The sequence below is a fragment of the Dromiciops gliroides genome, chromosome 2 (assembly GCF_019393635.1).
Source record: "Dromiciops gliroides isolate mDroGli1 chromosome 2, mDroGli1.pri, whole genome shotgun sequence".
NCBI lineage: Eukaryota > Metazoa > Chordata > Mammalia > Microbiotheria > Microbiotheriidae > Dromiciops > Dromiciops gliroides.
Window position 1 is genome coordinate 284,239,112 of NC_057862.1, and position 24,399 is coordinate 284,263,510.

The window sequence follows — 24,399 nt, forward strand, 5'->3', positions numbered from 1 at the left end:
AAAAAAAGATCAAGAGAAATACAAAAAAAGAAACTCCATCAAGGAAAAATAAGCAATAGAACCCATACTCTCCCTCTATTCTTGAATTCTTCCCCACCCCCACCCTCCCTCTTTTACTACTACCATTCATGAATTTTCTGGACCTGGAATCAAGAAAACCTGCTCAAATCCTGTCTTGGAAACTTAGTAGATGGATGGCAAGTCAATTAACTCATCTGTCTCAACTTTCTCATTTGTAAAATGAGGATAATAAAATGTAAACTATTTGTAAAACATTTTATAAACCTTAAAGCAATACATACATATCACTCTCATCGTTATCATCATCGTTGAATGTATATACCAATTCACAGCTCCACCAATGGTATAGCACTGTGCCAGTTTTCCAGAGTCCTCCAATACTTGCCTTTTTCCTTTTTTGTCAGTTATTAATATAACGGGCATGAGAAGAATCTCAGAGCACAGTTCTGTTAATTTTTAGTGATTTCGAATTTTTTTCCTGAGATGGCTGTCAAGGGCTTGGATTTCTTTCCCTAAGAACTGCCTGTTTCTCCTATCATGTATCAGTTAGTGAATGGCTATTATCTTATAAATTTAAATCAGTTTCATATTTATCTTGGAAATGAGATTATTATCAGAGAAGCTTGCTGCAAAGATTTTTTTTCTATCAGAAACTTTCCCAAAGCTTTCCAGAGTTGATCTGATTGCTCACAAATATGCCTTATCCCTATATAACAAGCCAGATCCCAGGACTTTTGTTTATCCTTGCTTATCAGGTAAGACCACAGACTGGACACCTGCTCTACTGTCATGTACTACCTTCTACTCTCCTCACCCTGCTTTCTATCTCTTTCTCAAATGCCAATAATCTAACTCACCTATGCACTCCTTCCCCTCCCCTGAAATTATGTTTTTATTTACTTATGTGTAAATATATGTTGTTTCACTTGAATAACATGTAAGTTCTTTGAGGACTAGGATGATTTCTTTTTGTCATTGTAAACTCAGTGCCTAGCACAGTGTCTGCCACAGAGTAGGATCTTAATAAATGCTTGGTTAACTGAAACTAGTGCCCCAAATCATCCCTTTTCCCCTCCCTCTCTGCAAAAAAAGATCAATTTTTGGCTTACTAAGAATATCCAGTCCACCAGTTATGAGCTATTTTTTATTCCTTGTTCCACACTAAAATTTCCTTTAATGTATTTCCCACATTCTCTCTTTTTCTATTTGGGCCAATGATGAAGAAGTAGGCCCCCTCTCCCTTCCATGGCCAATCCTTCTCTATTTATGCCCTTGGACCCCATCTTCTTCCAACTCTTCTAGAAATTTGGTCCTTTGTCCACTATGACTTTCAGTTAAATCTTTCCATTTCTATATTGGTTCTTTCCTTGCTGCCTAAAAAAACATGCAACATTTAAAAAAAGCTTTCAACAAACCTTACTCTCCTCTCAAGCTACATCTCTCCTTCTCTTTGCAAACTTTTTTTCTAAAACATTATTTCTTCTTTACTTGCCACTCGATTTTCAACCCCTCTTGCAAACAGGCTCCCAACTCAGTCACTCAACTAAAACTGATAAGAAATTACCTTGGATTGATTGATTGATTGATTGATTATGACCTTTAACAGGGAAAAATATTTCCATATGCACAGAACACAAAAAGATGATTCTTTATGAAACCATGAATATCCATACTGCTTTCGTCTTTTTTTTAAAGCATGTAATGAATTTTACCTTCAAACTGTGTCTTGTTTATGCTTCTTTCTGAACATCCTTCTGTTTTCTTCTGTGTGTTTTAAAACATGTTTCAATAGTCTCCCTTTTTTTGGCAAAACTATTGGTAAACATCCCTCACCAACTAACTACACCCCAATTAAATGAAAGAAGGAAAAAAAAACTTAACCAATGAGCATAGTCAAGCACAACAAATTCACACAATGACTAAGTTAAAAAATGTATTCCTCTTTCTACATCTTACAACCACCACTTCTCTGTCAGGGGGTGGGAAATATCCTTCATCATAGGTCTTCAGGAGACATGACTGGTCACATGACTGGTCAAGTGCTTAGAAGATGAGAGTTCTTAGGTCTTCCAATTTATTGTCCTTACATAAATCTTCTGGTTCTTCTTGTGAGAATTGGAATGGTACCCCTGCTGGAGAGATACTGTAGGGAAGCTCTGCCATGAGGAGAAAGCATGTGATTTAGAGATCATGTGACTTTAGCGTACAGAAGTTACATCTATAGAACCATCTATGGCACTTGTCAATCAAAGCTACCAGCCAATTAGCTTGGAGCAGTGTTTGTGTGGATGGCCCTGTTTCCTATTGGAGAGGAGGTTTCTGGGAGGAGGAAGGAGCGAACGAGCTCCCTTTCACCCAGCACCTCGTTCTGAGTGGAGCTGAGATACTGGCTCCCTGAGATTGATAGATGAAGGAATCTTGACCTCTTTCCCTCTCCTCACCAAATTCTTATGCTCCTTAATACTTAAAAGTCTAAACTCTTGGGCAGCTAAGTGGCGCAGTGGATGGAGCACTGGCCCTGGAGTCAGGAGTACCTGAGTTCAAATCCGGCCTCAGACACTTAACACTTGCTAGCTGTGTGACCCTGGGCAAGTCACTTAATTGCCTCACTAAAAAATTTAATTGCCTCACTAAAAAAAAAAATTTTTTTTTAAGTCTAAACTCTTGCTAAAGCTTATAATTTATGGCAACCACTCACTAGATTTTTAGACAGTCTAGCTAGAATTTTAGCCCCATACAGACAGCAACTTTACATTCTCAACTTTATAATTCATAGCACCAGAATCACTTGAAATCATCTCTTGTTATTTCTTACAGCACAATATTCATCCACTATATTCATAAACCATAATTTGTTCAGACATTTGCCAAATTGTCTATGAGAGTAAGACATCTCCTTAGATTCTAAGCCTTTGCTTTTCTTGTCTAACCCCGCCTCCCACCCCTTTTTAAATCTCCCTTTATGGTCAGGATGTTCATTTTGCTTGTGATCGTTTCCTCCCTAGTGATCATTCCTTCTGCTTAACCATCCTCCCTGCCTCCTATCCCTACTTGTTTCCCTATGTATTTCTAAAACAGTGTGTTTCTGTGTAAACATAAACTAATTCTCCTTTGTCTGTGATACCTATGTAAAACAAACCTTCCTTGATTCCCCTGTTTTCAGTCCTTATAATAACTTGTTTGTGCACAATTTATATCCCTAGGTGAAATGTAAGCCCCTAGAGGTAGCATCTGTTTTTTAATTTAGTTTTTGTATTACCAATATCTAGACAGTGCTTGCACAGAAAGTCTTTAACAAGTGTTTGTTAAACTGAGTAGCATTATTTGTGATAAGAAAAGGTATAAAATATGTGCCTAATGATGTAGAACATATTTTTTCAGCTTTTTCTTGTAACAAATAATGCTACTAGTGATGGAGAAGGGCAGCTAGGTGGCACAATCGATGAAGTGCCAGGCCTGAAATCGGGAAACTCTTGTATCTGAGTCCAAATCTGGCCTCAGACACTAACTGCGTGACCCTGGGTGAGCCACTTAACCCTGGAATGATGAATATGAAGAATCCAGAGGAATATGAGAAATTCATCTGATATGAGGCAGAGTAAAAAAAAAGTAGGCTTAAAAGAATATAAAAGATTAAATCACGTAAATAAGAACAACCCTAAAAGGCAACAAAATTTAGGCCTAATAAAACGAGCAATGTTGGTACCATACCATCTTCATTTCTAGGAACAGAGCTCATGGCACCAGATCTCTCATTTCTAGTCAGAGTCTCCAATTGGCCCTCTCATTAAAAACCCAACCATAGGACCCAAAATCCTGATACTAGACCTCTTGATGCCAAGACCTTAATCTATAGAAAAAGCTACTAATAAGCATAACCTTCCACTGCTTGAAAGAGAATATGATGCTCACTATCATTCATAGAATTCCTTTTTTTTTTTTTTTGCAGGGCAATGGGGGTTAAGTGACTTGCCCAGGGTCACACAGCTAGGAAGTATCAAGTGTCTGAGGCCGGATTTGAACTCAGGTACTCCTGAATCCAGGACCGGTGCTTTATCCACTGTGCCACTTGGCTGCCCCCCATAGAATTCTTAAAGACAAGAAACCCAATAGAAAGATATCTACTATGACTAGGAAATGCTCACTTCATTCACTTCTGATCCCGGTGACAGTGAATAGCCAGATTCCTAAAGGAAATACACTCCCCAACTCCCTACCTCTTCTACTATACCTCCTTCTCTCATCACCATCCACATCACTATACCATATAGAATCCCAATTCTACTGTTTAGCAATTTTTCCTTAATATAAGACCTCTTCTTTCCATGTTCCTTCTATGTTTTGGCATTCATGGAAACATGGTTTTCCAACACTCCCAAAATTCCAACTAAAAGACAGTGAATCCCTGGCAATCCTGACATCATCTTTTCTCTTTGGGTTGTTATGACACTGCTCTCTGTTGAGTCTGTCCCCATCATGTCCACTAACTATAGGCATAGTTCATGGGTCTGTCCTAGGGTTCCCTTTTCTTAAAGTGACCTCATAAACTCCTATGGGCTCAATAATTATCTCTATATAAATGACTCCCAGATCTACATATCCAGATTTAACAGCTCTCTTGAGTTCCAGTTGTGCATCAACAACTTCCCATGAGATATTTCCAACTGCATGGTCCATAAGCATATCAAATTCAACATGTCTAAAATAGAATTCATTATCTTTCCCCTAAAATCCATGACTCTTTCCAAGTTCCACATGTCTGTCAAGAGAAATACCATCCTTTTAAGTCACATCCTTGCTTCTTCAACTCTCACTTCACATATCCAGTCAGCTCCAAGTTTTGTTACTCCCGTTTCTGCAAAAAAAACTCTTACATCTCTCTCTTCTTCTCTCCTACCCCATGAAAATAATTTTGATACCCCTCCTCAATTTAGTCAGTATTTGCTCAGTTTGTTGTGATTTAATGGGTATCAGTGATTGTATTGAGGGATTAAGTAGAACAGTTAATGCTGGAAGAATATTTATGTAGGTTATAATAAATTAATCCACCATTTAATAATGATAATACAACTTCTGACTGATTTATAGGATGGATATTATACCTTATTAGACCTGTTATCAGGATTCCTATTAACTCATGTTAGGAATTTGCTGTAATTACTTCCTTCCCACACCCCAACTCCTCTGAGTCTTCTGGAAGGACTATGACTGAAAAACCATAGTTCAGCTTTCTTGTTACCTTGTCAAAATGTTCTTATAGTCTGTGGAAAGTCCCAAGTTAGAAAACTGGAACACTAATGCATTGTTGATGGAGTTGTGAATTGATCCAACCATTGTGGAGCTCAATCTGGAACTATGCCCAATATACCAAAGAGATCATAAGAAAGGGAAAAGAACCCCCATATACAAAAATAGTTATAGCAGCTCTTTTTGTGGTGGCAAAGAACTGGAAATTGAGGGGATGCTCATCAACTGAGGAATGGTTGAACAAGCTGTGGCACATGAATGTAAAGGAATACACTGTGCTATAAAAATGATGAACAAGCAGATTTCAGAAAAACCTGGACTCAGATGAACTGATGCTGAGTGAAATGAACAGAACCAGGAGAACATTCCATACAGTAACTGCAACACTGTGCAATGATCAACTATGATAGATTAGCTCTTCTCAGCAATACAATGATTTAAGACAATTCCAAAAGACTCATGAAGGAAAATTCTTTCTACATGCAGAGAAAGACCTACAGAGTCTGAATGAAGATTAAGGCATTCTATTTTCATCTTTTTTTGTTTGCTTTTTCTTGTGGTTTTTCCCTTTTTTCCTGATTTCTCTTTCACAACATGACTAATGTGGAAATATGTTTACCATGACTGTACTATATAACCTTTATCAGATTGTTTGCTATCTTGAGGAGGGGAGAATAAAAGGAGGGTAGAAGAAAAATTTGGAACTAAAAATCTTACAAAAACAAATGTTGAAAATTATCTTTATATGTAATTAGGGAAAAAACAAAATACTATTAAGGTTAAATAATAATAATAATAATAATAATAATAGAATAGAAAGCCCCAGGATACTGATGACAAAGTCTTATGCTTTGTGGAAAACCCCAGAATACTATTGACAAAGTACTAGTGGTTGATAGATATGTTCCTTAGCCAATCATAGGAGTATCCCTGCTTTTGAAAATGACCAATCATGCAATTGTACCACCTCATTCTCTTTTTAGTGACCCACAACCCATGTATAAGCTGAAGGGTTCTTGACTGAGAAGAAGGTCTTGGATCCAACTGCTTAGGAACCACTGATCTCCCTAACAAACTAATCATGCTCAGAGTTCTTTCTCAGCTGCCTTTTGTTGCAGATTGGACTTCTGCAGCCCACACTTCATAGAGTGATAACCCTAGTATATGTATTTAATATCCCACACTAGAACTATTGAAACAACCCCCAAACTGGTCTCCCTGCCTCAAGTATCTCCCTCTTCAATCCCTCCTCCATACAATGTCGAAGTATTTTTTCTTAATGTGCAGGTCTGACCATGTCACTCCTCTGACTAATAAACTCCAGTAGCTCCATCTTACATCAAGGATCAAATACAAACTACTCTAGCTTTTAAAGCCTTTCACAATCTGGCCCCAAACAGCTTTCCAGCTTCATTACAATCCAGCCAAACTGGTGTTGCTGTTCCTCAAACATGACATTCTATCTCTTTGTCTTTGAAATGGCTGCCCCTTCATGCAGAGAATGGCTTTTTTATCTTTTTTAGACTCTCCAGTTTCCTTTAAATGCTCAAATGATTTCTCTTACATGATTCTCCTCTTCCCAGATCTTAATGATTCACACCTCCATTACCTTCTATTTTATTTTGTACATAATTTGTATTTACTTATAGATACATGTTAAATCCAAAATAGAATATCAGCTCCTTGAAGGCAGAAAATGTTATTTTTTATCTTTTTTCCCCTATGATATTTTACAATGCCTGTTGTATAACAAATACTTGTTGATTCATGGGTTTCTCTTTGGAAACACTTGATAAACAACAAAATGGAAAGTAACATGTAGTATCAATTACAGTTACATAAGTGTGCAATTTTGCTTAACTATTCTTGAAGAAATGTACCTTGTATACGTATGGGAGCAAGGAGTAGTGATGTCCAGGTTGTCAGCATTTATTGTGTCAAAATAACATGTATACAAAACATAAATTGATTTTCTAAATAAGAAACATGAATTATGAATATCCATCTGAAAAAAGTTTCAAATTTCTAATAATGAGAGAAATGAAAATTAAATATAAAGATTATGCTCATTAACTTATCAAAAATGGTACAAAATGATAAAATCTAAAACTCGCCATGCTGTGGCAAAAACATGCATGCCGTAGCAGTTACACTGCTGTTGAAATTGTGAACAGACAAGTAATACCTTTTTGCAAAGCAATTTGTAATTATATGAGACCTACAAGGTTGTTTATACGCCATGACTCAATGAACTGACAACTAGCACTCTATGTTAACATTACTGACAGGAAAAAAATCTATATAGAAGTATTTGTAACAGTATTATTTATAATAGTAAAGAACCTAGAAACTAGAGGGGCTTACAGCAATTTGAAAACAGTTAAACTTGCATGTGAATATAATAAGAGCCTTCCTATGCCATAAGAAAGGATAAATGTTACATTCCACACAGATAACTTTCATATCACAATAAGGTACAGAGGCACAGCTTTAATGGAAGACAAATATACCAGCATTACCTATCTTGAGGGAGCGTTATTATTCAAACAGGGGTCACCTTAGAAAGCTACATATTTTTTAAATGCTGCCACTTTGCAAAATTACTTTTTTATAATTCTCCCTCTGAGACAATTTATAAATTGCATAAGAAAACAGTTCATCTTTTTTAAAATAACCACCTCTCACTTTCTGTGTCTCCTAACTAAAAAAAACATTAGTTACTCTGATTCAATCAACCATCTTATACTGATAGTCACTTCACTTTTGGAAGTTTCAAAAATTTACATTCTCCTTTGAAAGAGTAAAAGCTTCCACCATGGCAATGTTCACAACTATGAAATATCAGAATCCTCCTCAAAGGAAGAGAATATATTACTTTATATTTTTATATCCCTAATACCTAGTGTTGCCTTACACAAACTAGGTTCTTAATTTCTTTTTTAAAACATTTTAATGTGGGGCAGCTAGGTGGCGCAGTGGATAGAGCACTGGCCCTGGAGTCGGGAGGACCTGAGTTCAAATCCGGCCTCAGACACCTAACACTTACTAGCTGTGTGACCCTAGGCAAGTCACTTAACCCCAATTGCCTCACCAAAAAAAATTTAAATTAAAAAAAATTTAATGAAACTAAAAGTATTGGTCTGTAAGAGCAATTCAGAAAGTTCTGTGAAACAAATACATATCTCAAGAAAATAACTTCAATCAATATATGATCTCATCAATGAATCTATTCTAACAGTACAGTCTGCAACTTAAGCAACTACATATGTCCACTTGGCAAAATCATGAGCAACGAGCAGATATTACAAAGTCAAAGTTTGGCATTAAAGGTCTGTAAATAAAGAGAATGGATAACCTCTTTTTATATATATCATAGAAGGATTCTTTTTCAGGTATGCGTTTGATTAGATGTTTGCTGAAGATTCTTTCAAGTGATATCTTAGTCCACATCCTCTTATCTGTGATAATATATTTCTTATCCTCCATAGGGGTTGAACTTATCATTCTAGGGGCATTCCCTGGGATTCTTGATTTCATGTAGATACCAATGAAGTACAAAGGTCGTCCTTTTTTTTTTCTTCACTTCCAAAACATTGCTGGTACACTTTATTTCTAGTCTTTTCTTCTTTGATGAGTCAGAGTCAATAAAAATTAATTAAGCACATTCAATGCTGCAGGAACAGTGCTAAGTATAGGGAATACAAAAAAGGTAGAAGGCAGTCCTGCCCTTAAGGAGCTCACAATTTGATGGGGAAGACAACACATAAAGAGAAGCTAAAGTGGAGTGGGGAAAGGGCTACACAGTATATTAAGAAGTCATGTAGCCAGGGTAGAAAATGGTATGAAGAAGTATGAGTTTCTGACTGGATTTCATCTTGCAAAATGATGAGTTTCTACAGTTGGGTAAGAAATGATAAGGACAATACCCTGAGCACCCTATTTAAAAGGTGGAAGATCAGGGAAGAGCTCCCAAATGTCCCCCTCCCACCCTCTCCAACCAGAAGGAGGGCAAGAAGGTACTAAGAATGTATGAATTTCGCAGTTGAGTTTCATTTTATAGAATAATAAAATTCTAGAGATGATAAGTCCAGGAAAGTACCCATGTGGGAAATAATTCCCTGGGTACCATTCATAATTCATAGAAGATCTTGGAAAAGCTAACCAAAGTCTATCTTCTACCTTCTCCAATCAGAGGGAGAAAGGGGACCCAGAGGAGGGAGTGAGGATATCTTTTATGTTGTGTTCTACTTTGTCATTTATAATATGCCACAGCTTACTCATATCCACCACACCTACTTCCACTGCCAAGAGGTCTGAAATTTAAATTCTTTGGAGACTGTGGCATTCTATAATTTGTAGCCATACAGCACCACTGTAATAATCAACAAATATTTATTAAGCACTTACTATGTGCAAAGAACTGTGTTAAGGGTACAAGCACAAATAATGAAACAATCCCTACTCATATTGATCATCTATTGCCAAACCATAGACCTGAATTATTCCCACCATTTTTCTTCTGCTCCTGTTCCCTAAAAGAGAGAGTTTTCTGAGCAGAGGATGGCATACAGGGAAGTCAAAGTTGGGGCAATGATCTGAGAAAGTTCTAAGGAGTAGGGGAATTGGAAGGTTCAATGAAGGTGAAAAATAGGTACAGGAGGGTAAGGCACAGAGAGAGATGAAATGACAGGAGATTATGATCAGATAGAAGAACATCAGAGTTTCTTGTTAAGGAAGTAAAAGTCAGGAAAACTCATCTTCATGAGTTCAAATCTGGTTCCATGTGACCCTGGGCAAAGTTACTTAACCCTGTTTGCCTCAGTTCCTCATCTATAAAATGAGCCGGGGAAAGAAATGGCAAACCAGTCCAGTATCTTTGGCAAGAAAACAACAAACAGGGCCACAAAGAGTCAGACACGACTAAAACAACTAAACAAGAATAACAAAAGTATAGGGGCAAGGGATGAGGAGAAGAGAAAGATGATCCAGGTGCCAAACTCCTTGAGAAATGAGAAAAATGACCTGCGGTTGGTATACAATAATCACCATGATCTGGATTTGGGTAGAAATTTTTTATTTCACAAACTTCAAAGGAGGAGGTTGCTGAATGACAGAGGTAAAAGGGAGAGTCTGGGACAGGCAAAGGGGAGCAAAGAATATACCCACTTTCCCTCCAGGACCTGGATAGAAGTGAGATTTTACCACTATAGGAAAATCTAAGTGATGAAAGTTCTTCAATAAATGGAGATCAGCCACTGCTCTTATTATCCTGGAGAGATGTCTCAAGCAATACAAAGTTAAATAGTGACTTGCCCAAGGTCACACAGAATGAGTATGCGTCAGAGGAGGGCCTTGTCCCTAGGTAGTACTCATAACTGGAAAACTACTGATTAGGCAAATTTTTGTTTCAAATAGATCAGTCAATGAAAGTGTTATAAAATTTCCCAAATGTAATATAGTGAGTCCATTCAGTTCTTCCTATTCAATCCTGAGCCCAAGTCATTATGATTTTCAATATATGTAATGATGGACAAGTTTTGGTAAGTTTGTTAAAAACTAGGTATATTAACTTCAGTTAGTTGTTATCTATCAATCCAATAATACCAAAATACCAAAAGTATGGGGGCAGCTAGGTGGCACAGTGGAAAAAGCACCGGCCCTGAATTCAGTAGCACCTGAGTTCAAATTTGGCCTCAGACACTTGACACTTACTAGCTGTGTGACCCTGAGCAAGTCACTTAACCCCTCATTGCCTTGCCAAAACAAACAAAAAAACAAAACAAATACCCAAAGTACAAAACAATTTGTTTAATGAAAATAACAAATGTTTGTTGAATAAAAATATTTCCTGAAGAATATAGATATACCTCAATCACACAAGCCATTCAACTGAAAAATAAAAATTATCTGGGAAGGACACTGATACCATTCAAGGATGTAATTTTGATATGTTAACCATACTAAAAATAAATCAGATATTTCACAAATGTATGGTCAAATTGGCAGCTTGAATCAATATTTAAATGATAATGGATATCATGTGCTCCAGTGGTAAATAATACTGAGACTGACGAGCAGTTCCCTCTCCTTCAGAGTCAGTGACTCCAACTTCTATGTCTTTGCACAACCTCTCTCCCAAGCCTAGAATGCTTGCCCTTACCTTCATTATACCTGGAACCCCTAGCTTCTTTCAAGGCTCAGTTCAAGTGCTACCTCCTTCACTTGATTCTCCATTTTTTCAGTCTCCCATCCTCAAAATCACTATATATTTATTCTGTAAATGTCCTGTATTTTATTAATTTGTGAATGCCCTAGTATATGCTCTTTGGGGGCTGGGGCTATCTCTCTTTATTACCTGTACCAGAGTTTTGGACACATAAGAAATGCTTTATAAATGTCTATTGATTATTAAATTAATTTTCTACCATAGTGTTTGCATATTCCACAAATTATCAGTGATGATGTTATTTTAAGTCAATATCTAAAATCCTAGCTGTGTGCTGCCATAAGCCATTAGTAGAGTTTTTTTTCTAATAGTTGATCCCATCAGTTAAAAAAAAAATTAGTTAAGACAGGCAGGAAGCTCAATTTTCTAAAGGTTCTCTCTAATAGTCAGGCAATTTCTCTATTCTCTTACTGATCAAATGCTTTTCTACAGATGATATTCAGCAGAATAAAGAAATCTAAAAATGATATGTAGTTCCTTCTCTTTGAAAAGTTGTTCTAAACACAAAAATGTAGATTTAACATAGATCCTTCAAACAAAAAAGAGTCAAGTCTGCTACTTCAACACTACTTAAGAATCAGAAATACCAGACATGGCAGCGTTTTGCTAGCAGAAATGAAATGGTCAAAGTTCATCCATATATAAATAAGGCACAAATACAGAAATTTATGAGATAATCCAGATTCTGTCATGGTTTGCTTTTACAACCATGCAGTTTGAGGTGTCTGAAAGGCAGTTTGAGATATGAGTTTGGAGGTTAGGAGAGATATAAAGATGGTGATTAAATCCATGGGAGCTGATGAGATCACCAAATGAAGTAGTTTAAAAGGAGAAGAACCCTGAGGAACACTTATGGATAGAAACTGTCATCTGGGAGAGGATCCAGCAATAGGGACAGAGAATGAATGGTTAGATAGGCAGAAGGAGAATCAGGAGACACGTGTCCCAAAAACATAGAGAGAGAAGAGAGTATTACGGAAGAAAAAGTAATCAGCAGTGAGGTCAATGAACATGAGGACCAAGAAAAGTTCATTAGCTTCAGCAATTAGGAGATCATTAATAACTTTGGAGAGAGCAGGTTCAGTAGAATGATGAAGTCAGAAGCTAGATTCTAAGGGGTTAAGAAAAGAATGAAGGGCAGCTAGGTGACACAGTAGATAGAACACCAGCCCTGGAATCAGGAGTACCTGAGTTCAAATCCGGCCTCAGACACTTAACACTTACTAGCTGTGTGACCCTGGGCAAGTCACTTAACCCCAACTGCCTCACTAAAAAAAAAAAAGAAAAGAATGAGAGAAGAGAAAGCAGAAGCACTGACTACAGACAGTATTTTCAAGGAGTTTAGCTGCGAAGGGCAGAAGAAATAAATATAGGACAATAGTTAGCATAGATGGAAGGATCAAGTAAGGGTTTTTTGAGGATAGGGAAGATATGAGCAACATATACTAAGATTTAGGCCTATAATCTTTAAGTCATTCTGACATCAACAAAAAATACTAATAATCCATAAAAATTAAAATCACAATAACATCATGTTTCTAAGCATACTTACAGTAAGATAGCTGTTAGTATCCACATTATCAGTAATGGTCTGTCGCTCTCCCCTATGGTTAATTTTCCTAAACCTTCTTCGAGATTGTCTTCCAGCAATTTCTCTTTGGAGGAGATCTTCTTCGTTATCTTTGGAATTCTCTACCTGAAATACATGTTCAAGCTCCTGGTTAAACTTCTAGTTTTCCCATATCACTGAAATTCTATGAGTCTTATAAAGCTCACAGGGAAGTCATATATAACTTGCTGTGACCCAACAAGTTACCATAAGAAAGCAGGTTGTGTAATTCTGTACTCACTAGTTCAACAAATTCTAAAGTGACATTATGAGGAGCAGGCAACAGTTTCCTTCCAGGAAACTGACTTTCTTGCTCTCTTTTTCTAACTGAATTACACATTCTAGAATTACAATTAGTGAATATAATTATACACTGCCTGATGACACCCATTTTATTTAGCCAACATAATCAAAGTCTTGTTTTTTGTAAATCACTAGAATAAAAATAAAATACTAAAAATAAAAACATTCACAATGCCTCCCATCTTATCTATATAACTACATATTTAACAAAAATTTACTTAATCTTTACACTTATTCAAGTCACAATCTACAAGGATGAAGTCAAATTGATTATGTATACATTGGAGAATTCACAATAATTCTGTTGCCAAAGCACCTGCTATGTTATTAATGCTCACTATAACCTACTGAAAGTTAAACTCAGTAGCAGAACAAGTGACATAATACCCCTATTATAAACTTTTTCTATGATCAAGTTTTATATCCTACTCCTTGTACTATCTTGCCTTCTACTCTTTTGGAATAATCCAAGAACGTTTGGAATGACCTTCCCTCAAACTCCCCTTCAAAGTTCCTCTATATCTTCACTTGGTTTCTCCACTCCTTTCTTTTCAAGGATAACCCTTTCACCCATGAGCCTGATGCCAATCAATTCTCAACCCCTCATGTTTAATCCAAGACCTTGGAGAACCAACCATCCATCTCTAATGTATCTTTATTATCTTTCTCTACTATATATTCTTCTTCTGCTTTGTTCTCAACAATCCTCTCCAAATCCTTATCTCCTCATATTTCCCTCTGAAAACACTTAAAACAAACTGCCCTAAATGAGTTATGTGCTTCTATCTTGTTACACTTTAAATTCTTTAAAGGCACAACTCATGTAGCTTTGTATGCCCCCACACACTGAATCTAATACAATGACTTACGGATAAAGAACATTGAATAAATATATCTGAATTAGATCATGATCATTTTATTACTGTTTATTTTAGATCATAAGTTTAAAAGTCTAAGTCAATAAAAAAGACAAATATTTGTGCAACAGGAATTGCCCAAGTTAAAGAAAACAGCAAACCATATAAATTTTTCATTTAAGAATAACTTAGTTTAAAACTTTTCGGACCCCCAAATAGAAATGTTAGATAAAATGAGGTATCATGGATTAACATGCTGTATCATCTTGACAGACAAAGACAGACAAATGGAAAAGGAAAGGGAGGGGAGGGGAGGAGAGTTAGGTAGAGTATCTGTTCAGCATGTATAATGTGTCATTATGGTCAGCACAGGAGATACATAAAAAAGCAAAAGTCCGTTCTCAAGAAGCCCATTATCTAATGGGAGAGTAAACGAATATATACAAACAAGTTATATATCAGATAAATAGTAAATAATAAAAAAAGAAAAGTACTAGAATTAAGAGAGGTTGGGAAAGACTTCCCATAAAAGACTGATTTTAGTTGGGACTTAAAGGAAGCCAGGAGGCAGAGAGGAGGAGGGAAAGTGTTCCAGGCATGAGGGATAGCTAAAGAAAATGCTCAGAGCCAAGAGATGGAGTGTCTTGTCTGTAACAACCATGAGGATAGTGTCAATGGATCAAAGAGTAGGGAGTAAGGTATAAAAAAACTGGAGGTTGTCAGCCTGAAGAGACTGGGAGGATATAATGTTGCCTTCTACAGTATAATGAGTTGTTTTGCACATACTGAGGTTAATCTAGACATCTACTGGACATCCAGGCTGAGATTTCAGAAAGAAAGTCAGAAATAAGAAATTAGAGGTCAGGAGAGATTAGAAAAGAATAGGTAGAGTTGAGACTCATGACCATGGAGATGCTAGTTAAATCCGCAAAAGCTAATAAAATCACCAAGTGAAGCAGCATAGAGAGAAAAGAGGGCCAAGGACAGAACCCTTATGGGACACCTATGGTTAGAGATCATGACCTAGATGAGGATCGAGCAAAACAGAAAGAGGAGTGGTCTTTACACATAGGAGGAGCATCAGAAGAGAAGTGACTATTAAGGAGAAGAGGGTGGTCACCACTGTCAAAGACCGCAGAGTTCAAGAAGAATGAAGATTGAGAAAAGGTCACTAGATTGGCAATTAAAGAGATCATGGGTAACTTTGGAGAGAGTGGTTTTGGTGGAATGATGAGGTTGGAAGGAAAAGTGAGAGAAGACAAAGTGAAGACACCTATTGCAGGTGATCACAAAGGGTAAAAGAGATATGGAATAATAATTAGTTGAAATGAAAGGATCAAGTGCAAGCTTTTTAAGAATGGGAGAGACATTGTCATGTTTGTGGAGGATAGAGAAGGAACCAGTAGACAGAGAGTGACTGAAGTTAAATGAGAGAGTGGGGATAACAGAGGGGAGTAATCTGTTGAAGGAGATGGAATACAATGGGATACACTTGGAAGACTGGGCCTTGCCAAGGAATAAGGCCACCTCTTTGGGTGAGACAAGGATAGAGGACATAGCTGCAGAAGGCATGTGAGTGTTATGAGATGAGGAGGGGAGAAGGAAGAGTTCAAGGCAAATTGCTGAGGGGATAGGGGTGGGAGGGGATGGGAGGGTCTGAGCAGGGATGAAATATGAGAGGTTTGGAGGAGCTGCTACAGAGTGGGTCATATAAAGGTCATAATGGAAATGTAAAAAGAATTCCTTACAGTAGTGACAGCCCGGTTGAGGTTATACTACAAATGTATAATGGACTCCATCAGAATAGTTACATGATTTTCTCCATCTCTGTTCAGCAGCACATGTGTAGAAGTAAAATCAGCAGAAAGTGGGAATGATTCAAGGTTAAGTTTGGCATGGTTTAATTGGTGATATAAGTTGTAGTTGCAGAGCAGAAAGGAGAGCTTGTGATTTGGTCACAAGGGAGCAGGGAATCTCATCAAAATTCCATGAATAAGAGGCTTGCTAGCACTTGTGGTTATAGGGGAACAGGGGCCCTTCCTGGGTAAAGAACAGAGAAGAGACCAGGAAGATAGTGAGCATATACCTGTCCTCAGATAACACCACCTTGGAAGCATCAAAAACTTAGACTCCTCCCATCACCACCACCACCAACATGAAAACTATGTCTGAAAATAGTAACATAAAAAGAGCCTGAAACTTATTAGTTGAGCAAAGCAAACTTTAATATAAAGTTCAAAGTCAATAAATAGGCTGGAAAACATGAGCAAAGGAAAAAGAACCTGACCATAAAAAGTTACTAGGGTGGCAAGGAAAACCAAGACACAAACTCAGAAGAAGACAATAACATAACAACTATAAGCAAAGCCTCAGAGGAAATAATGCAAATTACACATAAGCCTAACAAAAGTTGCTTGAAGATTTACAAAGATTAAAGTGGTAGAAGAAAAACTGGGGAAAGAAATGGGAATAGTGCAAGAAAATTATGAAAAGAAAATTAACAGCATGGTAAAAGAAGCACAAAAGGAAGAAAATAACATCCAATCTCCGCCCCCCCCCCCGCCCAATTAACCAAATGGTAAAAGAGACACAAAAATTCACTGAAAAAAAGAACCCCTTAAAAAAGCAGAATCAACCAAATGGAAACAGAGGTATAAATGCTCAATGAAGAAAATAATGCCTTAAAAATTAGAACTGGGCAAGTGGAAGCTAATGACTATATAAGACATCAAAAAAGATAAAAAAAAAAAACTCCGAAAAAATGAAAAAATGAAAAAAAAAAAGTGAAATATATCATTGGAAAAAAAATGTGACCTAGAAAATGGAGAAGAGACAATTTAAGAATTATTGGACTACCTGTAAGCCATAATCAAAAAAAGAGCTTAGACATAATATTTCAAGAAATTATCCAAGAAAACTGCCCTGATATCTTAGGTCCAAAGGTTAAAATACAAATCAAAAGTATCCAATCAGCTCAAAGAGATCCCAAAATGAAAACTCCCAGATATATTAGAGCCAAATTAGAGCCAGAGCTCTTAGGAAAGGAGAAAATATTGCAGAATGCCACAAAGAAACCATTTAAATATCATGGAGCCAGTCAGGATCATGTAAGATTTAGCAGCTTCCACATTAAAGAAGCAGAGGGCTTAGAATATGGTATTCCAGAAAGCAAAAGAAGTAGAATTACAACCAAGAAAAACCAGTTTAGCAAAAATTATTATGTTTCAAGTTCAAAAATGACTATTTAATGAAATAGAGAACTTTCAAGGATTCCTGATGAAAAGACCAGTGCTGAATAGCAAATTTGACAGAGATAAAGACTCGAGAGAGGTGTATAAAAAGATAAACATGAAAAAGAAATTATAAGAGATTCAGTAAGGTTAAACCATTTACATTCCACATGAGAAGATGACACATGTAACTCCTAAAAACTTTATCATTAGTAGAACAGTTAGAAGTCTACGTAGAGGGGCAGCTAGGTGGCACAGTGGATAGAGCACCAGCCCTGGATTCAGGAAGACCTGAGTTCAAATCCAGCCTCAGACACTTATCACTTACTAGCTGTGTGACCCTGGGCAAGTCACTTAACCCCAAATGCCACACACACACACACACACACACAGTCTACGTAGACAGAAGTCATGGATGTGAGTTATGTTGAGATGATTTTTTTTCAGTCTTTTTTCTTTTCCTGAGGCAATGAGGGCTAAGTGACTTGCCCAGGGTCACACAGTTAGTAAATGTCTGAAGCCAGATTTGAACTCGGGTCCTCCTGAATCCAGGGCCAGTGCTTTATCCAACTGCACCACCTAGCTGCCCCTATCATAGATATTTGTTTCAAAAATTATTTCCCAGTTTTCTACTTCCCTTATATATTCCCTTATAATCTTGGTTACATTAGTTTTGTTTTTGCAAAAGCTTTTTAACTTTATATAATCAAAATCATCTAGTTTACATTTAATTTTATTCTCTATATCTTCTTTGGTCTTAAATTCTTCCCGTCCATAAACCTGACAGATAAACAATTCCATACTCCCTTAATTTTCTTAGTGTCATTCTTTATGTGTAAATCATGTACCCATTTTGACCTTATTTTTGTATACACAGTGTGAGATGTTGGTCTATACCTAGTTTCTATCACTGTTTTCTAGTTTTCCCAGCATATTTTTGTTAAAAGAGTTTTTGTTCCAAAAGCTTGGGGCTTTGGGTTTATCATATACTAGATTACTATAGTCACTGTAGTTTAGTTTCTATTTATTTTAATCTACTAATCTACCTCCCTATTTCTTACCCAGTACCAGTCTTCATAATTACCACTTTATAGTACTGTTTGAAATGTGGTGCTGCTAAAACACCTTCATTTATATTTTTTTAATTGTTGCCCAAGATATCCTTGAACTTTTGTTTCTCCAGATGAATTTTGTTATTATTTTTTCTAGTTCTAGTTCTTAAGAATTCATAAAACTTATATTTACTACTTCATTTCATTCTCACAAGCTGTGAAGCAGATATTACAGGAGGTATTATCCTCATTTTGGAGATGATACTGGATGCTTAGAAAGACTGACTCTACAATAGTCACACAGATAAGAAATACACAGATGAATCTGAACCTAGGTGTCAATTGTCTCTAAATTGTTTTCTACTACATCATTAAAAGATGATTCTCCGTAAAATAAAAGTACTAAAATCTATAAAATTGTTAATCCATGAGATATAACAAAATAAAATTACTCTACACAATTGCATAGATATTTGGCTTTCAAAATTCATTCAATCATAAAATAGCCCGTTTATTACTTTTTTAGAAACCAAAATACAAAAAGGAAGAATTTTTCAAGAATTTCCAGGTGATAAAAGATAATCCAGAATAGGGATAATTTTGAAAAAAAAAAAAAGATTTGATTAGGAAAGAGTAAGCCTTATTCAAATAAACACTTAAATATAAATAAATTTAAAATTTAAAAGTATGTCAATAAGATTTTTTTTGAACTATGCGTCCAACAAAATGATCTTCTGAAATCTCATTTTAGCTTTGCCAAAGAGCATATTGAAATTTAGCAACAAAAGCCCATTGGAACTCATAGAAGAAAATGAGTGGGGGCAGGAAATTTGCCAGACTGGCATTTTTCCATCAAAGTATATCATAGGACACGTTTGATAAAAAGTTTGTGATCTCAATGCTAAAAGCAGGTACACTTATCAAGTTTAGTAAATTGTTTTCTACATTAATAACTTATTTGTTTGTTTTTTTAGGATTTTTTCCTACATTCCATGTAAAAACAAATTGTGACATCAATTTTTAAAACTTTGTGTTCCAAATTCTCATCCTTCCTCCCTATTCCCCCATTAAGAACTCAAGCAATTCAATATAAGTTATACATGTACAGTCATGCAAAACATAGCAGACATAAAAAACTTTAGAAAAAGGAACTACCAACAACAACAAAATATACTTCCATCTGTATTCAGGTACCATCAGTTCTTTCTCTGTAGATGGATTACGTTTTTCGTAAGTCCTTCAGAGTTGTCTTTGGATCATTTCATTGCTGAAAATAACCAAGTCATTCACAGATCATCTTAGAATATTGCTGGGGTTTTTTTACACAGTACATTTCACTTTGCATCAGCTGCTGTAGGTCTTTCCAGGTTTTTCTGATAGCATCCTGCTCTTTTTATTTTTTTAATAATAAGTTTATATAGTACTTTAAAGGGAGATTTCCTTGCAAAACACCCATGAGGTTGATTTCTGCAACAACAATAGCTAACATTTATATAGTACCTTATAGCTGACAAAGAATTTTATTCACAATAGGCCAGCAGAGTAAGTACCATCATCGTTATCATCATCATCATCATCTTACATTGCTCTTGCCTCTGCTTCAACTTTTTTTCCCAGTTACTATTGCTGTTTCCCTCCATCCTATTTGCTCCCCGTGGTATTTAATCTATTTTCTATCTTCTTTTACCCTATCCCTCCTCAAAAGTGTTTTGTTTCTGACTGCCCCTCCCACAAGCTGCCCTCCCTTGAATCCTTCCCCACCCACTTCCCTGCAGGGCAAAATATACTACTATACCCACTTGAGTGTGTATGTTATTCCATCTTAGAGTCAATTCTGATAAAAGTAAGGCTCATTCACTCCCCCGCTCCTCCTCCATCTTCCCCTCCACTTCATTAGCTTTTTCTTGCTTCTTTTATGGGAGATACTTTGCCCCATTCCACTTCTCCCTTTTGTTTTCTCCCAGTGCAATTTTCTCACCCCTTAATTTTATTTTAAAGATGTCATCATGGGGCAGCTAGGTGACATAGTGAACAAAGCACCCGCCCTGGACCCAAGAGGACCTGAGTCCAAATCCAGCCTCAGACATAAGACACTCCCCAACAGCACGACCTTGGTCATTGCCCTCAACCCTAACTGAACCCCCCCCCCCCACACACACACACACAAATATAAACAAACAGTAAATGCTTTACAAATATCATCCTTTCATAATCAATTCCCACCTGTGACCTCTGTCCAAATTTATTCCTTTCAGCTGCCCTAATAACTGAGAAAGTTCTTATGAGTTAGAAGTATCATCTTCCCATGTAGGAATGTACATAGTTTAACCTTTTAACATCACTCATACTTTCTTTTTCTTGTTTACCTTTTTATGCTTCTCTAGGGTCTTGTATTTGAAGGTTACATTTTCTATTCAGTTTAGGTCTTTTTATCATGAATACCTGAAAGTCCTCTTTTTCACTGAAGTACCATTTTTTCCCCTGAAAGATTATATACAGTTTTGCTGGGTAGGTGATTTTTCGTTGTAATTCCAATTCCTTTGCCCTCTGGAATATCATATTCCAAGTCCTCCAATCCTTTAATGTAGAAGCTGCAAATCTTGTGTTATCCTGACTGTGGCTCCACAGTACTTGAATTGTTTCTTTCTGGCTGCTTGCAATATTTTCTCCTTGACCTGGGAGCTCTGGAATTTGGCTATAGTATTCCTGGGAGTTTTCATTTTGGGATCTCTTTCAGGAAGTGACTGGTAGATTCTTTCAATTTCTATTTTATCTTCTGTTTCTAGAATATCATGGCAATTTTCCCTGACAATCTCTTGGAGGATGATATCTAAGCTCTTTTTTTGATCATGGTTTTCAGGTAGTCCAATAATTTTCAAATTATCTCTCCTGGCTCTATTTTCCAGGTTAGCTGTTTTTCCAAGAAGATATTTCACATTGGCCTCTGCTTTTTTATTCATTTGGATTTGTTTTATTGTGTCTTGATTTCTCATAAAGTTATTAGCTTCCATTTGTTCAATCCTAATTCTTAAGCAATTATATTCTTTCCATTTGGCTTTCCAAGCTGTTGACTTTTTTTTCATGACTTTCCTACATCACTTTCATTTGTCTTTCCAGTTTTACCTCTACCTCTCTTACTTTATCTTCAAAGCCCTTTTTGAGTGCTTCCTTGGCCAGAAACCAATTCATATTTTCTTGGAAGCTTTGGATGTAGGAGCTTTGACTTTGTTATCTTCTTCTGAGGGTGTATTTTGATCTTCCTTGTCACCAAAGAAACTTTCAATTGTCTGCATTTTTTTCTAGCCTATTTCTTGACTTTTAACTCCTCCTTAAAGTGGGGTCCTGCCTCCAGGATGCACTGTACCAAGCTTCAGGGGGTCCCAGGTGGATTGATTTAAGGAGAGGCAGGTTCTTCAGTCCCCTGGCTTGTGCTCTCATCTATAAATAACCCCAAGATTGCTTGCTATTTAACCCAGAAATAGAATTCTGTGTCACTATGATTGCTAGCTTCGGCCATGCCTGTGCCCCTCCCCAACCTGGGCCCACTACTCAAGACTGCTTCCAGGTTCCCAACATGGGCAAGACAACCACATTCTACCTCAGTGCCAACAGTGACCCCTGTAATCTCCCCTGGCCAGCCACTCAACCCTCTCACCAGACCATGAGTTGAATTTCAGAAGTAGCTGCAGCTGTAGCCAATTCAGAAGCTCTGGAGGTCTCTTTCTCTGATGTGGCCTGCCTAGGGCTGGATCTGTGTTGGTGTGGCCCACAACTGGGCTTCACTCCCACTTCAGTACAACAGACCTTTACTGCTGCCTTTCTAAGCCATCTTTGGCTGGAAAATGATCTCACCCCGTCCTTTTGTGGGTTCTGCTGCTCCAGGAACTGTCTTATGGCATTATTTGGAGGTTTTTGGGGTGGTTGTGTGGGGAGCTCTGAGAGGTTACTGCCTTTCCTCTGCCATCTTGGATCCTTCCCCCAGAAGTCAATAACTTACAAATAAGACAAAATACAAGTCACAGATAACATTGACAAAAACCTACTATGTAGAAAACATTTTAAAAATTGGTATAAATTATAACTTTTTTCAAGAAACAGTCCAAAATATCAAGGGAACTAATGAAAAAAATGCACAGGTAGGTGGGCTAGTCATACCAAATCTGAAGCTATACTATAAAGCAGCAGTCATGAAAACTATTTGGTAAACTGGCTAAAGAAACTGGGTGGTTGATCAATGGAATAGGTTAGGCACAGGAGACACATAGTAAATGACTATAGTAATCTACTGTTTGAATAAACCCAAGGACTCTAGCTTCTGGGATAAGAACTCAGTATTTAACAAAAAACTGCTGGGAAAACTGGAAGACAGCATGGCAGAAACTAGGCATAGACCAACATCTTATACCATATTCCAAAATAAGTCAAAATGGGTAAAGGATTTAGACATAAAGAGTGACACCATAGGTAAATAGGAGAGGGAAGAATAGTTTTCCTCTCAGACCTATGGAGAGTAGAACAATTTATGACCAAACAAGAGAAAGAGGATATTATGAAATGCAAAATGGATCATTTTGATTACATTAAATTAAAAAGGGTTTTTTTTTTACAAACAGAAGCAATGTAGCCAAAATTAGAAGGGAAGCGGAAAGATGGGAAACAATTTTTACAATGTGTGTTTCTGATAAAGGCCTCATTTCTAAAATATATAGGGAACTAAATAAAATTCATAAGAATGCAAGTCATTCCCCAATTCAGAAATGGTCAAAGGATATGAACAGACAGTTTTCAGATGAAGAAATCAAAGCTATCTATTGCCATATGAAAAAATGCTCTAAATCACTATTGATTAGAGAAATGCAAATTTGGAACTAAAAATCTTATGAAAACAAATGTTGAAAACCATCTTTACATGTAACTGGAAAATAATAAAATACTTTTATGATTTAAAAAAAAAACTCAGTCCAGGTAAATATTTGCTGTAAAATGACTCATGTTGAGTTTTCTACATGATATAATATTTTTTTAAAAAAGAACTTATCTTCCAAGATGTGGGAAAGCAGGAAATGTGAGCCATAAGTTGTGGAACAACATTGCTAACTATAATGCTGTTGGCACTGAGAAAATTAAGCATAATATTTAATAATCATCACCTAAAAGTTCCACCCCAAAAGACCCTTAAAGAAAACTTTTCACACTTTTATGAATATAAGCAGGAAATCAACTACATGCCATTCTTCATAATGAAGAAGAAAAAGCCAATTAATTCATTCAATATAGTATGTGCAATGATCTGTGCTAGGCACTGTGGGGAGACAGAGATCTTAAAACACAATCCCTGCCTTCAAAAACAAGTCAAGTAGAATGAATGAAACAAAATACAGGACAGTACAAAAAAGAACATAAGTGCCATAAGTGGTATAATAAATTAAGTGTCTGGGCAGGGGAATAAGGAAAGATTACCTCCAGTTTGAAGGAAGATAAGAGAAAAAGATTCATATGGAAAATACCATATCAGACTGGACACAACTGGGCCGTATTAACAGGAAGCCTCTCCCAAAACATCCTCCTTCCTTTCTCAACAAATTCAGTATCTGGCTCACAGTCTAGCTCCCCACACCAATTCCTGCCCTCATACTATGGGACTTAAAACATACAGGTGGTTATTTTAACACCTTAACATTCCAATTCATGTCCCCATTCAACTCATCCATTCCACCTCGGTTATACACAGGGATGGCAGCACTCCTCAGCCTGCCATCATAGCCAGGATCAAGAACTCTGAGCTGTTCTCACCTAACCATGATCTTTAATCATAAAATCTCTCCCTATGTCTCACAGATAAGAACTGAACCTA

General features: G+C 36.7%; 1 protein-coding gene across 10 annotated transcripts in view; it reads right to left on the reverse strand.

Moving 5' to 3' along the window:
• The window catches only part of RAPGEF6 (Rap guanine nucleotide exchange factor 6), a 210,147-nt gene that overhangs the window by 139,169 nt on the left and 46,579 nt on the right, over positions 1-24,399 (reverse strand). For all 10 annotated transcript variants that reach the window (XM_043990166.1, XM_043990162.1, XM_043990171.1 and 7 more), the window contains exon 6: positions 13,047-13,190. In XM_043990166.1, coding sequence (XP_043846101.1) covers positions 13,047-13,190 — 144 coding nt within the window. The remainder of the gene's footprint in view (positions 1-13,046; positions 13,191-24,399) is intronic.